The 16,463-nt window shown below is 42.4% G+C and overlaps 5 protein-coding genes across 5 annotated transcripts; 2 read left to right on the top strand and 3 right to left on the bottom strand.

The window, feature by feature from the left end:
• Positions 1-528: 528 nt before the first annotated feature.
• On the top strand, positions 529-2,137 carry PCOAH_00018310 (Transporter; the record flags this gene model as incomplete). The annotated part of the gene is made up of 2 exons (XM_020058640.1): positions 529-1,915; positions 2,037-2,137. The coding sequence occupies 2 exons, from the start codon at positions 529-531 to the stop codon at positions 2,135-2,137; spliced, it is 1,488 nt and encodes a 495-aa protein (XP_019913916.1).
• Positions 2,138-2,173: 36 nt separating this feature from the next.
• Positions 2,174-5,064, bottom strand: PCOAH_00018300 (Uncharacterized protein; the record flags this gene model as incomplete). Its single annotated transcript, XM_020058639.1, has 2 exons — positions 2,174-4,260; positions 4,387-5,064. 2 exons carry the CDS (start codon positions 4,544-4,546, stop codon positions 2,174-2,176), a joined length of 2,247 nt encoding a protein of 748 aa, XP_019914197.1.
• Positions 5,065-5,568: 504 nt separating this feature from the next.
• Positions 5,569-8,530, bottom strand: PCOAH_00018290 (Uncharacterized protein; the record flags this gene model as incomplete). Its single annotated transcript, XM_020058638.1, has 5 exons — positions 5,569-5,719; positions 5,840-5,997; positions 6,101-6,197; positions 6,350-6,445; positions 6,609-8,530. The coding sequence occupies 5 exons, from the start codon at positions 8,528-8,530 to the stop codon at positions 5,569-5,571; spliced, it is 2,424 nt and encodes an 807-aa protein (XP_019914262.1).
• Positions 8,531-10,056: 1,526 nt separating this feature from the next.
• Positions 10,057-11,928, top strand: PCOAH_00018280 (Uncharacterized protein; the record flags this gene model as incomplete). Its single annotated transcript, XM_020058637.1, has 1 exon — positions 10,057-11,928. The coding sequence occupies one exon, from the start codon at positions 10,057-10,059 to the stop codon at positions 11,926-11,928; it is 1,872 nt and encodes a 623-aa protein (XP_019913982.1).
• Positions 11,929-12,138: 210 nt separating this feature from the next.
• On the bottom strand, positions 12,139-15,996 carry PCOAH_00018270 (Uncharacterized protein; the record flags this gene model as incomplete). Its single annotated transcript, XM_020058636.1, has 8 exons — positions 12,139-13,425; positions 13,589-13,807; positions 14,771-14,812; positions 14,950-15,012; positions 15,274-15,335; positions 15,483-15,547; positions 15,765-15,802; positions 15,931-15,996. The coding sequence occupies 8 exons, from the start codon at positions 15,994-15,996 to the stop codon at positions 12,139-12,141; spliced, it is 1,842 nt and encodes a 613-aa protein (XP_019914140.1).
• Between the last annotated feature and the right edge of the window lie 467 nt (positions 15,997-16,463).

The following is a 16,463-nucleotide window of genomic DNA, read 5'->3' as shown; positions in this document are numbered from 1 at the left end:
AGTCAGCAACAACGCGAGGACCCCCGAAAGGAAAAATAAAGCATACGTCAATTTGGGAAAAAAAGAAAAAAAAAAATTAACAAACGCGTGAATAAATGCAGAACACAACGCGCAGCGCAACATAGCATAGCACAACGTGGCATATTGTAGCACTACGCAGCGTAGCATATGCCTTATGCGCGTTTGCCCGATATTCCCACCACAGAATGCAGTTGTATATATATATGCGTGTATGCATACAACTGCCCGTCTGCGCTTGCCCATGTAGGCACTAGGTCTCTCTCTCCGTACTTCACCTGCGCGACGCCCATGAATCGAAGCGGTTTGCTCCCCCCGAGCAGTTAAGAAAGTGAAAAAGAAAAAGTAACAAAAAAAGAGAATAACCAAACGGCAACGCAACAGAATCACAAAGTAAGAGCCATAAACCGAACGAACCAAATGATCGCAACAATTGCCAACACGTTTCGAACATGAATCCCGTGAAGGAAGAAGCTTGATAGAACAGTTAAACAGAACAGCTTGCACTCCATGGGGAAGAAGGAAAAGACCATCCGTGAAAAGGCAGACCAAATGAGTGACAGCAAAAATGATGAAGAGGTGCCAAATGACCCCTCCGCACGGAGTGGGGTGATGAGGGAAAAGGGCCCACACAGCACAAACCCCGTGCGGAACACCTGCAAAGGCGAAGATGCAGCGCGCATCAATATGGAAGACACGCACATTAGTAACGCCAACGCCAGTAGAAACGATGCCACCCCAAAGTACAACATTTTTATAGATAAGAAAAGCGCCATAAACAGCATTTTGAGCTCCACGTTCGCTGGAATTATGTCCAGGACAGTGACAGCCCCGCTGGATAGGGTAAAATACATAATGCAGGTAACGAACAATTTACCAATTTCTGAAATTTTTAAAATAATAAAAAAGGATGGAATGGTGTGTGGGTTCTTCAGGGGGAACTGCGTGAATATCGTGAAGATCATTCCGGAGCTGTCCATAAAAATGTACTCCTATGAGTTTTTAAAAGTTAACGTGTATAACTACTACAGAGGTGATCATAGTAGCAGTGGTGGGGAGAGTCCAGTCAACCTTGCGAAGGATCAGGAGAATCTCGACATCCCCTTCTTCATTCGGTTCATCATAGGAAGCTCCAGCGGGGTCATAGCGGCGTTGTTCATTTACCCCCTCGAAATAGTAAAAACGAGATTAATCGTATCGAACAAAAATGACCACAATGGAATTATCAAATGTTTTTACAACATTTATAAGAACGAACAGTGGAGGAATTTCTACAACGGACTCTCCATGCACATCTACGGAGTCATTCTATTTTCGGGATGCAACATGAGCATATACGATTATTTGAAGTACCTTTTTTTTACACTCTACAAGGATTATATTCACTCCACACACTGCATCCCAAGTGGGCATCACTCTGGTGAACACAACGCACCGGAGGGGCGAGACGCGAAAAAGAATGCGTCTCAAACGGTAGACATCAGCAGCAGTAATAGTAGTAACAGTAGTAATAGCAGCAGTAGTAACATCGCAGGGGGAGAAACTTTCCTCAAATACAACCTACTAAACGGGTTGTCCTATTTGAGGAAAAAATCCACCCACTGGAATAATCCAATTTATACGCACCAAAAGGAAAGTCCCCTGAACAAGTCAGAATGCGCCTACTGTAACTATAGGGTAAAAAACGTCAATTGTCTGTCCTTCCTTTTTTTTGGTATCACAAGCTCCTTCATCGCGCAAATTGTTAGCTACCCCTTTCTCGTTTTGCGAACCCGCATGCAAACGCTCAACAATGAGATAACTACAAATTATTTGAATAACGAGAGGAAGCACATAAAGTCGTGCAGCTTTATTCTGTACAACGTCAGGGTCTATGGGTTCAAGTCCCTCTATCGAGGTAGGGCCAGCATCACCACATGATACAATGCATCGTGGCGTCATCATGGCGTCATTATGGCGTAATCTTAGCGTCGTCTTTGCGTTACTTCCACTTCATTATGTCCCCTTCCAACCCGCAGGCATCTACGTGAACCTCCTCAGGACCATACCTGCCACGTCGATCACGTGGTTCGCATACGAGTACGCCATGAGGAAGTTGCAGGCGGGAGTTAAGCTGTAATGACAAGCGGTGGGTTAGGGTGTCCCGTTTGGTCTGTTACACGCCCTGCCCGTGGCACACCGCAATCTGAGGGGTCACGGATGGGGGAAGGTACTTCGCGCCGTAGCCCACATACACGTGGGAGCACGCCTTATAGACGGAAAAAAAATTCAAAAAATTCAGGCACGCACTTCCACTCTGCCGATAGCATATCTCAACATAATTCAAAATCCTTTGTGTGTGTACCTTTTCAAGGTAAAAATAAAATCTGTTAATTTTTTTTTTTTTTTTTGTCCCTGTTTTCTTTAATTTGAAGGAATTTTTTTTCGTTATTTTTTCAAATTCGTGAATAAATTCATAGATCTTTTTTAATTCTTTTAATTTAAAATATTTTAAAAAATTCTCCCCATGTGTATGTGCATTAGTGTCTCTCCACAGTATGTTGTAACTTAAGGCAAAGTATAGCAGCTCATCAGTTAACCTATACATTTGTGTTTTTTCCTTTCTTCTTAAATACCATTTGACGCTCTTTATAAACAGAGAGAGGTACATTCTGCGTATTTCTTCCTTCACCAAAAAGGGGGGAAAAAATAAAACTCCAAAGTTATTTGGTAAGATGGCATTATCGAAGCTGATCAACGAATGGAGGGTTCTCCCCATGTGTGTATAAATTTCCCTGTATGGATCATCCCCCCCGTGGGAGTGGCAAAATTGCAGCATCAGGAGACTTGTCTTAAGGGAGTAACTCTTCCCATTTAGCTTAAAATTTCTCATTAGTAGATCGAATGTTGCCTCATTTTGCACATTCATTTGGTTTAAAACGCTCAACAGTAGGTAAATATGATCGTCCTTTATTCGTGTTGTTCCTTTCGTTGTGTTCCTTCCAATGCAATCATCCTTGGAAACCTCCTCTTGAAGCAAATTTAGTATGTACTTATCTAGAAACGCCCTGCACGCGTCGAAGTAACGTCCGTAGTAGCGCACTCCACCTTGGTATACATAAATCAACAGTTTTATGTTATCCTCGCAAAATATGTTGCTGTACAATTTTACCTCCTTCATTTTAACAGCACCGTCCTCATCAGTGTATCCCTTCCTTAGGATGCGCCCCACGTCGTCTACGTTTATTTGGCGATTCACCCCTGTGTTCATATAATACTCAAGTGTGTAGTAAAAAACATGCATCAGTCTGCAGTTTTTCCAAATGTTGTCTATAAAGTTGCATCGGTCTAGCAATTTTCCTATCCGCCTTTTTAAAAAAAGGCTGTTATAATGATTTATGAATCCATGCAGGAAGATGCTGCAGCTGTACATGTTGAATATATTTCCGTACGTTACATAATGGGTGGGTTCTTCTCGCGAAAAATGGGTGTGTCCCACCGTACGTCCTAACATGGCACATTTATGAACGGGGTTCGAATGATGTGCAACCTCATCACTGTGGAAAGTGCCACCTCCGGAATGTTCCTCCTGAGGGGATAAGTCTTCACCCCATTTTTTCGTCAACGGTTTGATCTCACTCCTGCACGTCTCAGTTCTGCTATCGTTCAGACTTTCTATTTCGCTGGCACAAAGCGAACCATTCTCAGTATGACCTACTTCCCCTATTTTGTTTAAAAAATTTTTAAAAAAAACGCTGTTAATGTAGTAAAAGTTAAATACAATGTTGGTCAAATCAGTGTCCCCGCAGCGATCTACATCGCTAAAAATTCGTCCCAAAATGTTATTGTGTAATTTGACGCTTATGTTTTCTCTGCACAAATAACTGTACAGTATGCAGAGATTTTTTGTCTGCCTGAAATTGTGCAAATAATTATCGCTTCGCTGAATAATCTGTCTGGTAATTCTGGCGCTTACGTCATTTTTTACCATACCCCGGGGTGAGTACAACTTGTTATTCGCTGTGCAGTTTAAGAAGGTCAAAACGGTGGAGAGATCATCTTCATCGAAGTGGTCTAAATTTTCCTCGATTGCAAAACTTATGTGTTTAATTATGTCCTTCCCTAGTATAAACGATTTACTCCTTTTTCTGCATTTCATATACAACAGCATTAGCAAGCACAGGTCTTTCTTGTTCCTGTGTGTGAAAATTTCCCCATGAATGTCTCTGAACAATTGTTTCGAAAAATGTATGAACAGGTCATCTAAAAAATGGAAAAAAAAAAAAAAAAAAAAAAAAAATTTTAATTTTTACAAATTTAGCTAGCTACACAACAACACCTATGTGTGTGTGTGCTCCCATGTTTTTTCCCCCCCCTCTTCCGTCTCACCATTTTTGTGGCAATTCCTGCACAAGAAGAGATACAGGCCCTTGGCAAAATTAAGCAAATCGGAGTACCCCTTTGTCTTTATTTGGTTGTAAAATTTGAAGAAGTTGCTTCCATTTGAGCATTTGTAAATGTATGGGACGTACGGGGCCACCTTAAACATGTTCTCCCGTGGGGGGGGCGACAATCCTCAGAAGGGGTGACCCCCAAATGTTGTATCGCCAATAAAGTAAAGCTCCTTCCGATCAAAGCACGTCATTCTGCACAAGCATGCGCTAAAACATTTTCCCTTATATGAGGTAGGGGGGAAAAACGCTCATAAATCTGTAGCGACATATGTCTGCATACGTTCTGTGTCCAATGTTGCAAATGCTGACGTGTTTAATCATCGTATGCACCTCTTAAATGGGGAACAAATTTTGTGTGTAGTCCGCTGCATTCTTAACGACATAAGGGGGGTTAATGTACACAGATTAATTTCTTCAATTTTTTCACCCTTTTTCCTTTTCACATGAATAAGTTTTCCCCAACACGGTACGCTCAACGTCATGTAGGGATTATTTCTCCTCGACGTTGCAACGTCCGATCAGCTTAATTTTTCATTTCTAAAACTGACTTGTCGGCGGTGCATGCGCATTCGATGCTACATAACGAGTTCTTGTTACGGGCACGCGTGGGTACAAAATATAAAGCGTTGGAATGAGAACACTTCATCCTTTTTATGCAAAAATTCCTATTACACGAATTTATCCGCGCAATCGCGCTACGTGAAGGAGAAACCGTGAATTAACAAATGGATGCGGCAGTGCACTGTATGAACATACATACATGAATACATGTGAACATTTACGTAAAAAAAACGTGGGCATAAAACGGCTAGGACTTCACGCCATCCTTATTTGTAGCACACTGCTGCGGAGATAAATTATCTACACGAAGCTGGAATGCATGCAACGGGGTACTACTCTTAAGAAGGCACCTTTAAAAGGGTCCTTTTTTTTTTTTTTTTTTTTGCAAAACGTGGAGGGGTCAAAAAATTCCACCATGCAATAGCACAGGCAAACATACATTGGCATCCCCCTTAGCAAATCGATAAGCATGAATCCTAACCAGAATGTTGGTTCAGACCTTCCACGAGCAGGAATATTCATCATTTGAAAAGTGAACAAAGAGTTCTTCCCTCCTTCATGTGTGATATATTTTACACTCCTCTGCTGCCTTCCGCAATCGATCGTAAAATAAGCTGCTCTTGCGCAGCTCACTGTTGTACACTTGGTTGAACTGGAAATTTTTACACGCGTTGACGAAGTGGGATATGCAACTCTTGATGAAAACCCTGCAGTGTGTGGTGAAAAGGGACATAGTGTGGAGCGGGGGGGAGCAGCAGTAAAGCGGTGTGATATGCCCTGGCTCGGGGGGGCTGCGCCCACACAGGCAATAAGTTCACCGTGCTTACTTTGTCAAGAACGAAATAAAAAACTCGTTCACATTCATGTTGGGTGATATTTCGACGTAGCACTTGACGACGGTCTCGTCGGAAGTCCTGGGGGAGATAAACGCGTGGATCGCCATATCAATTTCCGTGCAGCTGTCCGTGTCCAAAACGAGGTTAGTCTGAAAATGGGGAGGCGTAAAAAGGGGGGAGGAAGGTGTACATACTTTTGCGTAATTTTTTTTTTTTTTTCTGCCGTTACATTTTGCACACATTTCGAAATACCATATTTTCAGAATTCTTCGGAATATTGGAGGCATATAAAAAGATGCCTTTCGAAAATTTGAGATCTTCGCATATCCATACGTCCATCAGTAAGCATCTGCGTGGGCCAACAAGAAGAGTTCGCCATTTTTTAAAAGGAAAAATATAAAGGGAGAGGAATAGCTTCTTACAGCGTAGCATAGCAAAACGTAACGTGTTTGGCCACTCTGCAAAAGCTGTCAGCCGATCGTAGAGGGGGGCATTTCCTACCTGTCCTTGATCATCCACGGCATGGCAATTTTTGTGTAAACAATTTTGTCCAGCATTCCTCTCTGCTTCAACGTTTTGCATTCGCTGATTCCAAATCTACACATGGGGGAGGCAAATAAACAGGAAGTGCAGCATATGGAAGAAAAAAGAGCACACTTCTACGCGATGGCAAAATGGCCACACCGAGGGAGGGGGGTTTCTTCCACGGGGAAGTGAATTACCCTCGAAATAAACTACCCCCAATAAATGCGTGACCTACTTAAAGGGGAAGGAGTAGAAGGGAATCCACGACTTGAACAGGTTACTCTCAATCATGGCGGCAATGACGTACACAAAATTGGAAGGGATCAGTAAATTCACGTAAAAATATATGAACGTGTTCAGGTCACTTTTTTCTCTTTCTTCAATCTTGCTATGGGTGGACTCCGCGTTAGCGTCCTCACGTTTCCACATACTTTGGTTCGCAGATTTTTTTGCTTTCTCTTTGCGTGTAGACTGCTGCTTTGCTCTGCGCCCCGCTTCGCTCTTTGGTTCGCTCGTTGGTTCGCTTTTCGGTTCGCTCTTCGGTTCACTGTTTGAATCGCTCGTCTTTCCACTATCCTCTTCGCTCTCTTCAGCCGTCTGGAACTGGTCCGAGCTTGGTTCCTCCCCAGAGGGAGTCTCCCCCTTGTCGTCCTCCTCTTCCTGCCCCTCTGCTCTGAGAAGACCCTCACCAAGTTTCCTGGAATATATCCTCTTGAACGAGTTAAACTCCTTTTTCGTCACGAAATAGAATACTTCATTATCTTCCTCATCATAGACCAGATGAAAGTGTCTATAATCGATGTATTTGTTTTCTATGCATCTGGACGCTGCGTTTTTTCTCTTGCTCTCCCGCTTCCGAGCTCGCCTACCACGGCGGTTATCTCGGGTGTTCGAGAAGCGTTTTTCGCAGTTCTTGTATTCTTCACCTCCGTCACTTCCATCGGATAGGCTTCTCTCAGGGCACTTCTCCAGGGACTTGCCCGCCCGTGCCGCGCTTTCCACTCCTTCCGCGTCGCTCACAAACTCCTCAGACGACTGCACCGTGAGGGAGGCTGAAATGTCGTCACTGCTTCCACTTGGCCAGTTCGTGTACCTGGAAAAACAGAGCATCCCATTCACATCCACCAGATCAATGAGATAGTCAAAAAGAAAATTCTTGTAAACCCTTTTCGAAATAACAGAAAAATTCAAAAAATCATCCCCTGTGTCTTTAACGTACATATTAAATATGAGTTCAATTTTATTCATCATTTTGTATCTATATAATATTTCGCTAACAAAACGATTTTCGAAGAATTGTTTTTTCTTCACCTCCCTCCCTGTGGCGTACTTTTTCAAATACACATCCCTCAGATGATGATACGCCTCTCTTACATTTAGCTTGTTAAAATGGTTAATGCTTTGCAGGATATCGTTGTACAGCTCAGACACATGTGGATGCTGTTGTAGAGGCTCAATATAGGAGAACAGTCTACATTTTCCATATAATATATCATACTTTTCTTTTTTTTTTTCGTTTTTTTTTTTCTTCTTTTTTTCCATTTGTTTTACTTTATTTTCGTACAAAGTGAAATTTTTGTACGTGTTCTTCAGGGGGTTCCTCACTTTGTTATTTTGTTTTGGGCATTCCTCTCCGGGGGGGCCCTTACCATCTATGTCTTTGATCCCTTCGTTCTGTTGGAACTTGGCGTTGCTTTTATCCTTCTCGCTAATGTTTGCGCCCCCATTTTCACCACCTTTTCCTTCCCCCTTGGGGTATAATATTTTGAGGCTGTGGAATATGTGTGCCCTTTTGGACAGCACAATGTTATCCAAATTTCCCTCCCCCGAGATGGTAGTTACTTCTCCGTTCGACGTGTCATCCTTTCCACTTTTACACCCCTCCTTTGAGTTGCCGTCCGGACTATGTGGTAATTTCTTGGCACTACTTCCATTGGTTTCACTGGAGTTACTCCCCTGTCGGTTTTTATTTTTTTTGTTATCCTCCAGGATGGCATCGGCCCACTCCTCATCGATGTGACTATCTATGTCCACCCCATCCGATGAATAGGAGCTATCTTCGTTTAGGATGCTAAACACGTCCACTTCTTCGTGTTCGCTTATTTTATCTCCATCCTTTCCTTTGCATTTTCGTATCAAATAGGATAGCTTGGGCATGTTACTCAGTAGGGAAGTGGTAACCCCTTTGGAAGGTGCTCCGTTGGAATGTAATGACCTGACGACCTACCTGGCTAGCTATTTTGCCCACCGCGCCTGGCCCAACTTACACATGTATGTAAGCCTGCGCGAAGTACTCACACGAGAAAAGGCGAAACTGAAAATTTACACTCTCGCCAAGTAGCTGATTCGTTTTGTCGGGTTTTGTCCCTTCGAATGAACGTTCATATGTGTATTATGGTATGCAAAAATTTTTGTGCAAAAAAAAAGAAAAATTGGCTACCTCTTAACGAAAATACAGGACAGTAAAAAAAAAAAAAAATTGCATATTCAAAACGTATTGTAATTTTATTTTATCCCCTCTTAATGGGAAATCACAGTAAACATTACTTTGATACAATTTCTTTATTTTGCTGTAATCCTTTGAATATGCAAGCAGGGCCATATTTAATCTTTTTTTTTTTTTTTTTCGGGTTCCTATGGCTGTGCGGGTATCCCTCATTTGTTCTCATATGCTTCCCGTTAAAGCGTATCCCAGCGTGGCGCACCACGTTTTAAGCGCTGCGGTAGTTGCATGACGGAGCTAGCAGTACAGGTGCGAAAAAAAGGAGGCTCTTTACATGTACATACAGCAATGTGAAAGCAACTGTAGAGGGGTAAACGTATGCCAGGTGAACCGCGAAAGGGCACAAAATAATGTTAGTGGCCTATCCAACGTATATAATTGCACATATATATATTATATGGACATTTTCCACGTACAACCCGGTTGGCCGCCATACCGAAGGGTCACACTTATGGCCATTCAGTGCTCCCCTATTTTCTTACGTATTACTCCCGCCCTTTTTTTTTTTTTTGTGCATTTTCAAATTAAAAGGGGTAATAGAAAAGGCCGTCAGAGTAACTTGTAATGTGCCCGGCTACATTTCAGGTTAACCCCCGTAATGGGGTATTTACCCCCCTCCCTGTCCGTCGTAGTTCCCCAAGGAAGAAGAAAATGAACAAATGCGTGTGCACCATCGGGGGGGAAAATAAACGAGTGAAAAAATGCAACCTTGTTGGTGTTCTCTCTCCTCAATTGTTCGATCTTATGGGGAAGGTGCAACTGCCGAAAATGCGTCACGGCTATTTTCCCAGGTGAAGTTGTACAGAATTCCATGAACGAGGTCTTTTCCTGCCATCCTTTTGTACGTCCTCATCATGTTGCAAAAAAAAAAAAAAAAAAAAAAAAAAAAAGAACATACGGCCCATTTTTAGCTGCACACATTGTCTTTAGGGTTTCTCCAAATGGTTTGACTTTTTGTTCACACGGACGATTGTCTAATTTTGTTCGTTCGTTCGTTTGTTTTTTCTTTTTTTTTCGTTTCATCGTTGCTGCGCTGTGGGGGGCATAAAGCAACTTCCGCATTTCCTGCGCGGTTGCTGTGCTTGGCTTGGTTTTATTTTATTCTATTTTTTTTGGCACGCTTGTAATTCCCCCTTGTTGCTTATTATTGATTTGCTTCCTCCAACCGCGTTAGCCAACCATGGAGGCGCAGAAGCGGCAGAGCAGCGTGGAGCTAATCTGCACGGAGAGGCCCGGGTGGGACCCCCTGGACGGTGCAGAGCACAGGGACAGCCACAAGGACAGGAAAGAGCTCCTGCTCAGGGAGCTGCACAACATGAAAATGAACCTATTCGACAATTCGCCCTTCTCAAATTATATCCACTTTTACGAAATATATAAAAACTTGAAATGTATAGTGAAGTATGAGAAGGAAGTGCCAAAGGGGTCTTGGCTTCTACACCCGATGGGGAATAAAAAAACGTACCTTCTCTATCTTGTGTATATTCTTTTTTTACTGTTAAGTATATGCCTCTTATTTCGCCTGCAGACAGTGCTTAGATTTCCCTGGGGGGTAAACACACATTATCATCCGTGTGAAATTCACTTCCACGTGTTCTCTACCTTTTCCGTTTTGGCCTATTGCCTGCTAAATTTGTATATCATTTTTTTTACATACAAAACGTTCCTCCACCATGTGGATGTCATGTGTCTGATAATCCTCCAAATGTTGTATAATGTCTACATACGAGAGAAAAACAAAGAAATTTACCGAAACACGGAAACTCTCATTGAGGGGTGTAAAAAGATGTTTAGCCACTTGGACAAAAAATTTGACCACATGGTGCTACTCCACGCTGATGAAGTTTTCAACAAATTTACAAACATTTTCAAGTATATAAGTAGGGACAGCTACACGAAGGGGGGGAAAATCGGCACACCAACGAAATGCGGTGAGCTGTTCATGGGAATTGGGCACCGGAGGGAGAAAATGGGGAATGCCGAAAAGGCAGAAAAGGTGAAGAGGACCAGAGCAACGCCGAAGAAACCCACCTCTGATAACCAACCATGGGAAAGCAACCTCCTCTGCAGCAACGGCCTATGGAGCAATTCGCACACAGATAAAGACGCTACGATGGCCCCCACAAAGCGTGCAGTCTCCGTAATTATAAACAACGATGATTTATACGAAGAGTTGAATATCCCCCCAGGGGGAGACATCCCCAATTATAATTATCACTGTATCCACATGGACAGAAAAAATATTTTCAACATTTTTGGAAACTCCATTTATTCAAACATTTACAACATAAGCAATTACATGAAGTGTAATCACAACTACATCCACTCGTTAATGATCCAGAAGTGTAGCGATAAAATAAATTACATAAAATACTTTTTTTTCTTCATTCCTTATGTAATTAATTTGTGTGTAAATTTACTTATAAATTTTTACATCCTTTTTTCCGTGTATTACTACAACAATGCCGTTCCTTTAGTCCCGCCTTACGAGCTAGCCAAAATGCACATTTTAAATTTGCGAAATTATAAAGGCATATATTACATTCTGTTCATATTTTTTTTTAATTTTTTTTTTTTTTTATATGCTCTTTTCCTTTCCAAATTAAATATCATTCACGTCTTCCTCAATCAGATTTACAAGAATTGCAAATATGAGTCCATTTACTATTGTGAGCATGTCATGAATGAGATTTACGAAAATTGCATTTTTTCCCACATTGTACAGATAGTACTGAACAGAAAGGGCGTCAACAGGCTGCATCATGGAGGGACCAAGGGAGACGCCCTGTTGGAGAAAGCGCCTGACCAGACAAAGTGGAAAGGCCTATCCCCAGACGCCTCTCAAGATTACCACGTCCAGGTGAATAACCCAGGCGGAACTTCTCACGATGTTGGTAACACCCTCCAGAGGAAGAACCCGAATGTTAACAGGAACAAATCCCACGACATTAACTTTCGAACGTGTCAGGAGGTAGATTCCTTCTTCGGTAACAAGGATTCCCACCCGGAGTATGACGTCTTCGAGTGCACTAAATATTTCAGCATGAGTTAATTGGAACCAATGGTTGGACGACGGGAAGGCACTCACCATTGCGTTTCTGCGATGTCACGCTAAAGGATGAGCTAACCCCCGGGTGAAGCATCCCCTGGGGGAGACCGCAACTTGATTAGACATCCCTTGGGGTGGATCACCTGTTCGTCTGCTCACCAAAACAGTCGTGCTGCGGCACGCGCACATGGGCATCCCCCTTTTTGCCCGCAACTATTTTAAGCGCTCCTTTTCACTCTGCTTCCCAACCCCCCACACCTCGGGGGGCACGTACCCCCTCCGGTAGATGCTCACATTCTGGGGGTAGTGACTGACATAGTCGTAGCAAATGGTCCTGAGGAAGTTCCTATCTGCTTCCGATAGGCGCATGTACAAGGGGTGCAGCTTCTGCAAGGCCTCCTCATCGAGGTGGGCATCCTGAATATAGGAATACTTTTTTCGCAACCCCTGATCAGTGCTAATGCTGTAACCGCAAAGATCCAAATTGTGATCCGGTCCACCCTTACCAATTAAAGATCGCTCCCATTTTATGTGCATGCTAAATCTCGAAAAAATGTTCCCCACAAATGTCCCTGAACGTGTGCAAATCCACTGGTCAACAATAGCAACCTGTCCTGTGTGCAACTTTTCATTTTCGTAAAAAAAAAAAAATTTTTTATATTGAGGAAATTGGCTAGCAATCACTTTTTTAACTTGCTTCTTCTCATCAGTTGACACAAAAATGAATTCACTTTTTCGCAGAAACATGATGTAAAGCAATTTTAAAAGGGAAATTCCTATAGGCGGCACATCGTATGTGGAGATTTTCCTAAAGTCCGTGTACCTAAGATGGCAACTTATGTAGTTATTACTCGAGTTCAGTTTTTTCTGAACAAACTGGTTTCCCTCATTTATTAAATCTTCACTGTATGGGAGAACATCCTCCAAATTGGCTTCCACCAATTCGTTCACGAAGGATACGAGGATGTTGCTGCCGTGTTTGATAAGGACAGAATCCATGTCGTAGTGAAATATGTCTGAAAGAGTGGAACTTACAAAATAGCTAGTTATAAAAAAAAATTCTAAACACTCCGTTTTTTTTCCCTTGACATTTGTGCAATTTCCTGAATATACAACTGAATATTTATGGGCACAATTTTTACATAAATTTTTTTTGAATTTATAATTTTTCGCGTCACATTTCTCCATGTCCATAAATTGGAAGCTTTTTTTTTCCTCCATTTTGGACCAATCCCCAATGACATGTCGATACGAAAGGATGTAATCCACATGTGGCCCAAACTGTTCCTCATATTCAGTGTACTCCATAACGGGGATCACATTTTGGAGGGCCTTCAGATTGAAGAAAACGTCCCACTTAATTCTGTTGTGTTTTTTCTCCTTTCCCCAGTGGGTGACATAGCACCAGGGAGGTAACACAAGATAATGCACTTGTGTCCTCTCCTCCTGGTTGAGGTAGTACACGGCCAGCGCTACTCGGTATAGCACTTCCTTCTGCAGCTGTGTCGATGTGTAGATGTGTGTTTGTATGTGTGGGGGGGAAGAGGCGTAAACGTGAGCAGAAGTGGACTACTCATTGCACAGCATTAACACGAAATGCTGCCAAGACGCTGGGCAGGGAACAACCCCCCTGGGGAATCCCTCACCCATGGTCAACACATACATTGAAGCCTTCTCCGATATTCACATCATAGAGGACGTATTTTTTTTTCTTGAAAGGGTAGAAGGCATCACCCGTATACACTTCATCAGTTCTGCATACTGGGGAAGAAACGTCCTTGTCTAAATTTTTAAAACGCGGGGTTAGGCAAACCAACAGGAGGGCAACCCAAATGGAAGCTTTTCCCTTCATTGGAGGTGGGGAAGAAAATGGGAAGCAAATCTACTACTTAAAGTGAGAGTGTTGCAAACTGAGATGGTGGCACACTTTTTTTGTGCATCCACAAATGGGGTAATATTTTTTCCCCCTCCAAAATGATCCTATTTAGGCGTCTCCAGGGGGGTGGGGGAAAAGGGGGACAAGGGCAGAAAAAGGAAAGCCTCGATGTGTATTTCCCTTGCGCTACTCCAGTTTGGCTACATTGCGCAACGAGGGGATGTCTACCCAGGCAGACTGCTAACAAGGGGGGCAGGCAATCCCCTCTACACAGATAATCCTTATAATGCGAGGTAGAACAGGGGCCACATATTAATTAAAATGGTTGGTGTTAATTTTGGGGGGGGATAAAAACGTTGGGCGTAAAAAGTGGGAATGCGTCTAGGGACAACATAAAACGCAGAAAGCCCGAAATCGAAAAAAAAAAAAAAGGAAAATAAGGGAATAACATGAAATATAGTATAATGGAAAGAATAATATGCTTCAGATGAACTAGATTTATACTGACAAAAATTAACAAAATTAGGGGGAAAAAAAAAACACTTGATAAAAGTCATTTTCAGCGTTTGGCCTTTTCCCCTTCTTTTTGTGTACAACCAAGCCACGGGCAGCAACGAAGCTTGATTTTATTCTGCACATCATTTTAAAAAAAAAAAAAAAAAAATTATCCACGTCGCAACTTTGTGCGTTCACGTGTAGTCCTCTTCGTTGAAGTCATCGTCGTCATCGAACTGTTTCCTTCGTCTTATCTGCAGAGGAAGAATTATGTATGTCACTTTTTTTTGAGCAACAAAATACGCACGCAAAGGTGGGTGGAACCCTCACCATGGGGGCCAACAGCAAACATGGAAAACGACTTAACATGGAGGGGTGCTTTTTTTTTTTTTTTTTTTTTTTTTTTTTTTTTTTTTTTTTAAATGATGTGCGCACACATATATGCACTCATTCGAACTGTCTGCGATGACTTACTTCTATCACTGGTTCCTTTTTGTAAATCTTTTCGCTCACTTGCTGCACGGGGAGGAGTGAAGTCGGGGATAAAATGAAACAAATAAATAGTGGAAGAAACAAAAAATGAGGAAAAACAAATGAGGCGCTACAACGGTGTGCATGTGCACACAGCGACAGAGGTGGACGCGTGAACAAACCTCGATAATTTTAATTAGCTGCTCATCGTCAATTTTTCTGTGAAGCATACCCATTTGGCTATTCTGAAAGGAAGGGGAAAACAAATAGTAGGAACAGGTAGAGCATGTGCACACGTGATTACTTCACTATCTCATTGAAACGTTAGTCGGCATATTTTTTTTCAAATTAAAGCGGTACGACAGAAAGGAAAGGGTGGAAAGGACCCCATTTTTTACAACATTGGCGAAAGAATCATTATGGACATGCTCTTAAATTAACTCCTTTCATGTCCCCCGTTTTTTGTGCATCACTTTTTTTTTTTTTTTTTTTCCCTAATATTTTACCCTTATAATTATGTCCTCGATTCGCCTGGCCTTCTCTTCCTTCACAATGGCTATCCTCGACACTGAAAAGTAAAAGTGGCAAGCGGTTCGGGTGAGTCAAAATTGCACTATACTTTTGCTCACTTGTTACACTCATCAGCGGGGCTAGTCCTTCCGATATTGCCTCTCTTTCCAGCCCAGCACTCTTAAAAGGACGCTTCTTTCCTTACATCGTGCGTGCGCATCCGGGGTCAACAGGGACTTCATGATGATCCTCCTCTGCTCCTGCTGTTCCCTATCACGACGAATGAAAAATGCAATGTATGCAAGTCGTTACGGGTGTAGTGCGCCCATTTGGGAATACATGGGCGAACATGATTCCGCACAGTTGTTGAGCTGCACGAGACAGCTAGAAAAAGCATGTCCAAGTGGACAACCATGTATAGGTGTAATCGTTATGTGTATTTTATTAAGGGGAAGGGGGCTAACAAGCTCAGGCCACGTATGCTTACTCCTGCTTCTGTTTCTGTTCCAGTTCCTTCTTCGTTTTCTACCAAAGGGGGGAAAGACAGACAAGCACCCATGTAATGTGTGCGCACGGGGAATGAACGCATACGGATGGGAACATATGTCTGCGTGTGCACTTGCGAAAGGGAAGACACACAACGGAGGGCCTACATTTTCCAGGTTCCTCTTCGAAAGCTCCAGAAGCCTCGAGTTGGCTTCAGCCTTTTCAGCGTTCATTTTTTGGAAAAGTCAGTGATGAAGGCGTTTGGGCGTCAGTTAGCTTTTCTTTTTTTTTTGCACAATAGCAAAGGGGGGGATCAGTTTGTTTGACAAAAAAAAAGAATAACATAAAATATGCAGCAGATTGTGTAGCCAATTTTACAACGAAATAAATGGGTGCGATGTTACAAAGATTTACCCTCCCGTTTTACCCCTTGCATGTATGTAGGTTAAGAAAAAAAGGAAAAGCTAGCGACAAACTGTTCCGTTTTTTTTTTTTTTTTTTCAGAACAAATGCTTAAAAGGGACCTGCAGTTATACATGATGTCATGCAAAAAGTCCCAAAGGTGTTTATTTTCCTCGAGATGAATTCTATTGGGGAGAGGCAATACATAGTACTTAGTTTTTACTGTACTAGCCCCTCTTATTACAGTTTTTCCACTTTCCCCATACTATGGCTCTTTTATGGGAACGGATAGATAACC

This window comes from Plasmodium coatneyi, chromosome 7 (genome assembly GCF_001680005.1).
Source record: "Plasmodium coatneyi strain Hackeri chromosome 7, complete sequence".
Classification (NCBI taxonomy): Eukaryota; Apicomplexa; class Aconoidasida; order Haemosporida; family Plasmodiidae; genus Plasmodium; species Plasmodium coatneyi.
This window is presented reverse-complemented; position numbering and strand designations above follow the sequence as displayed.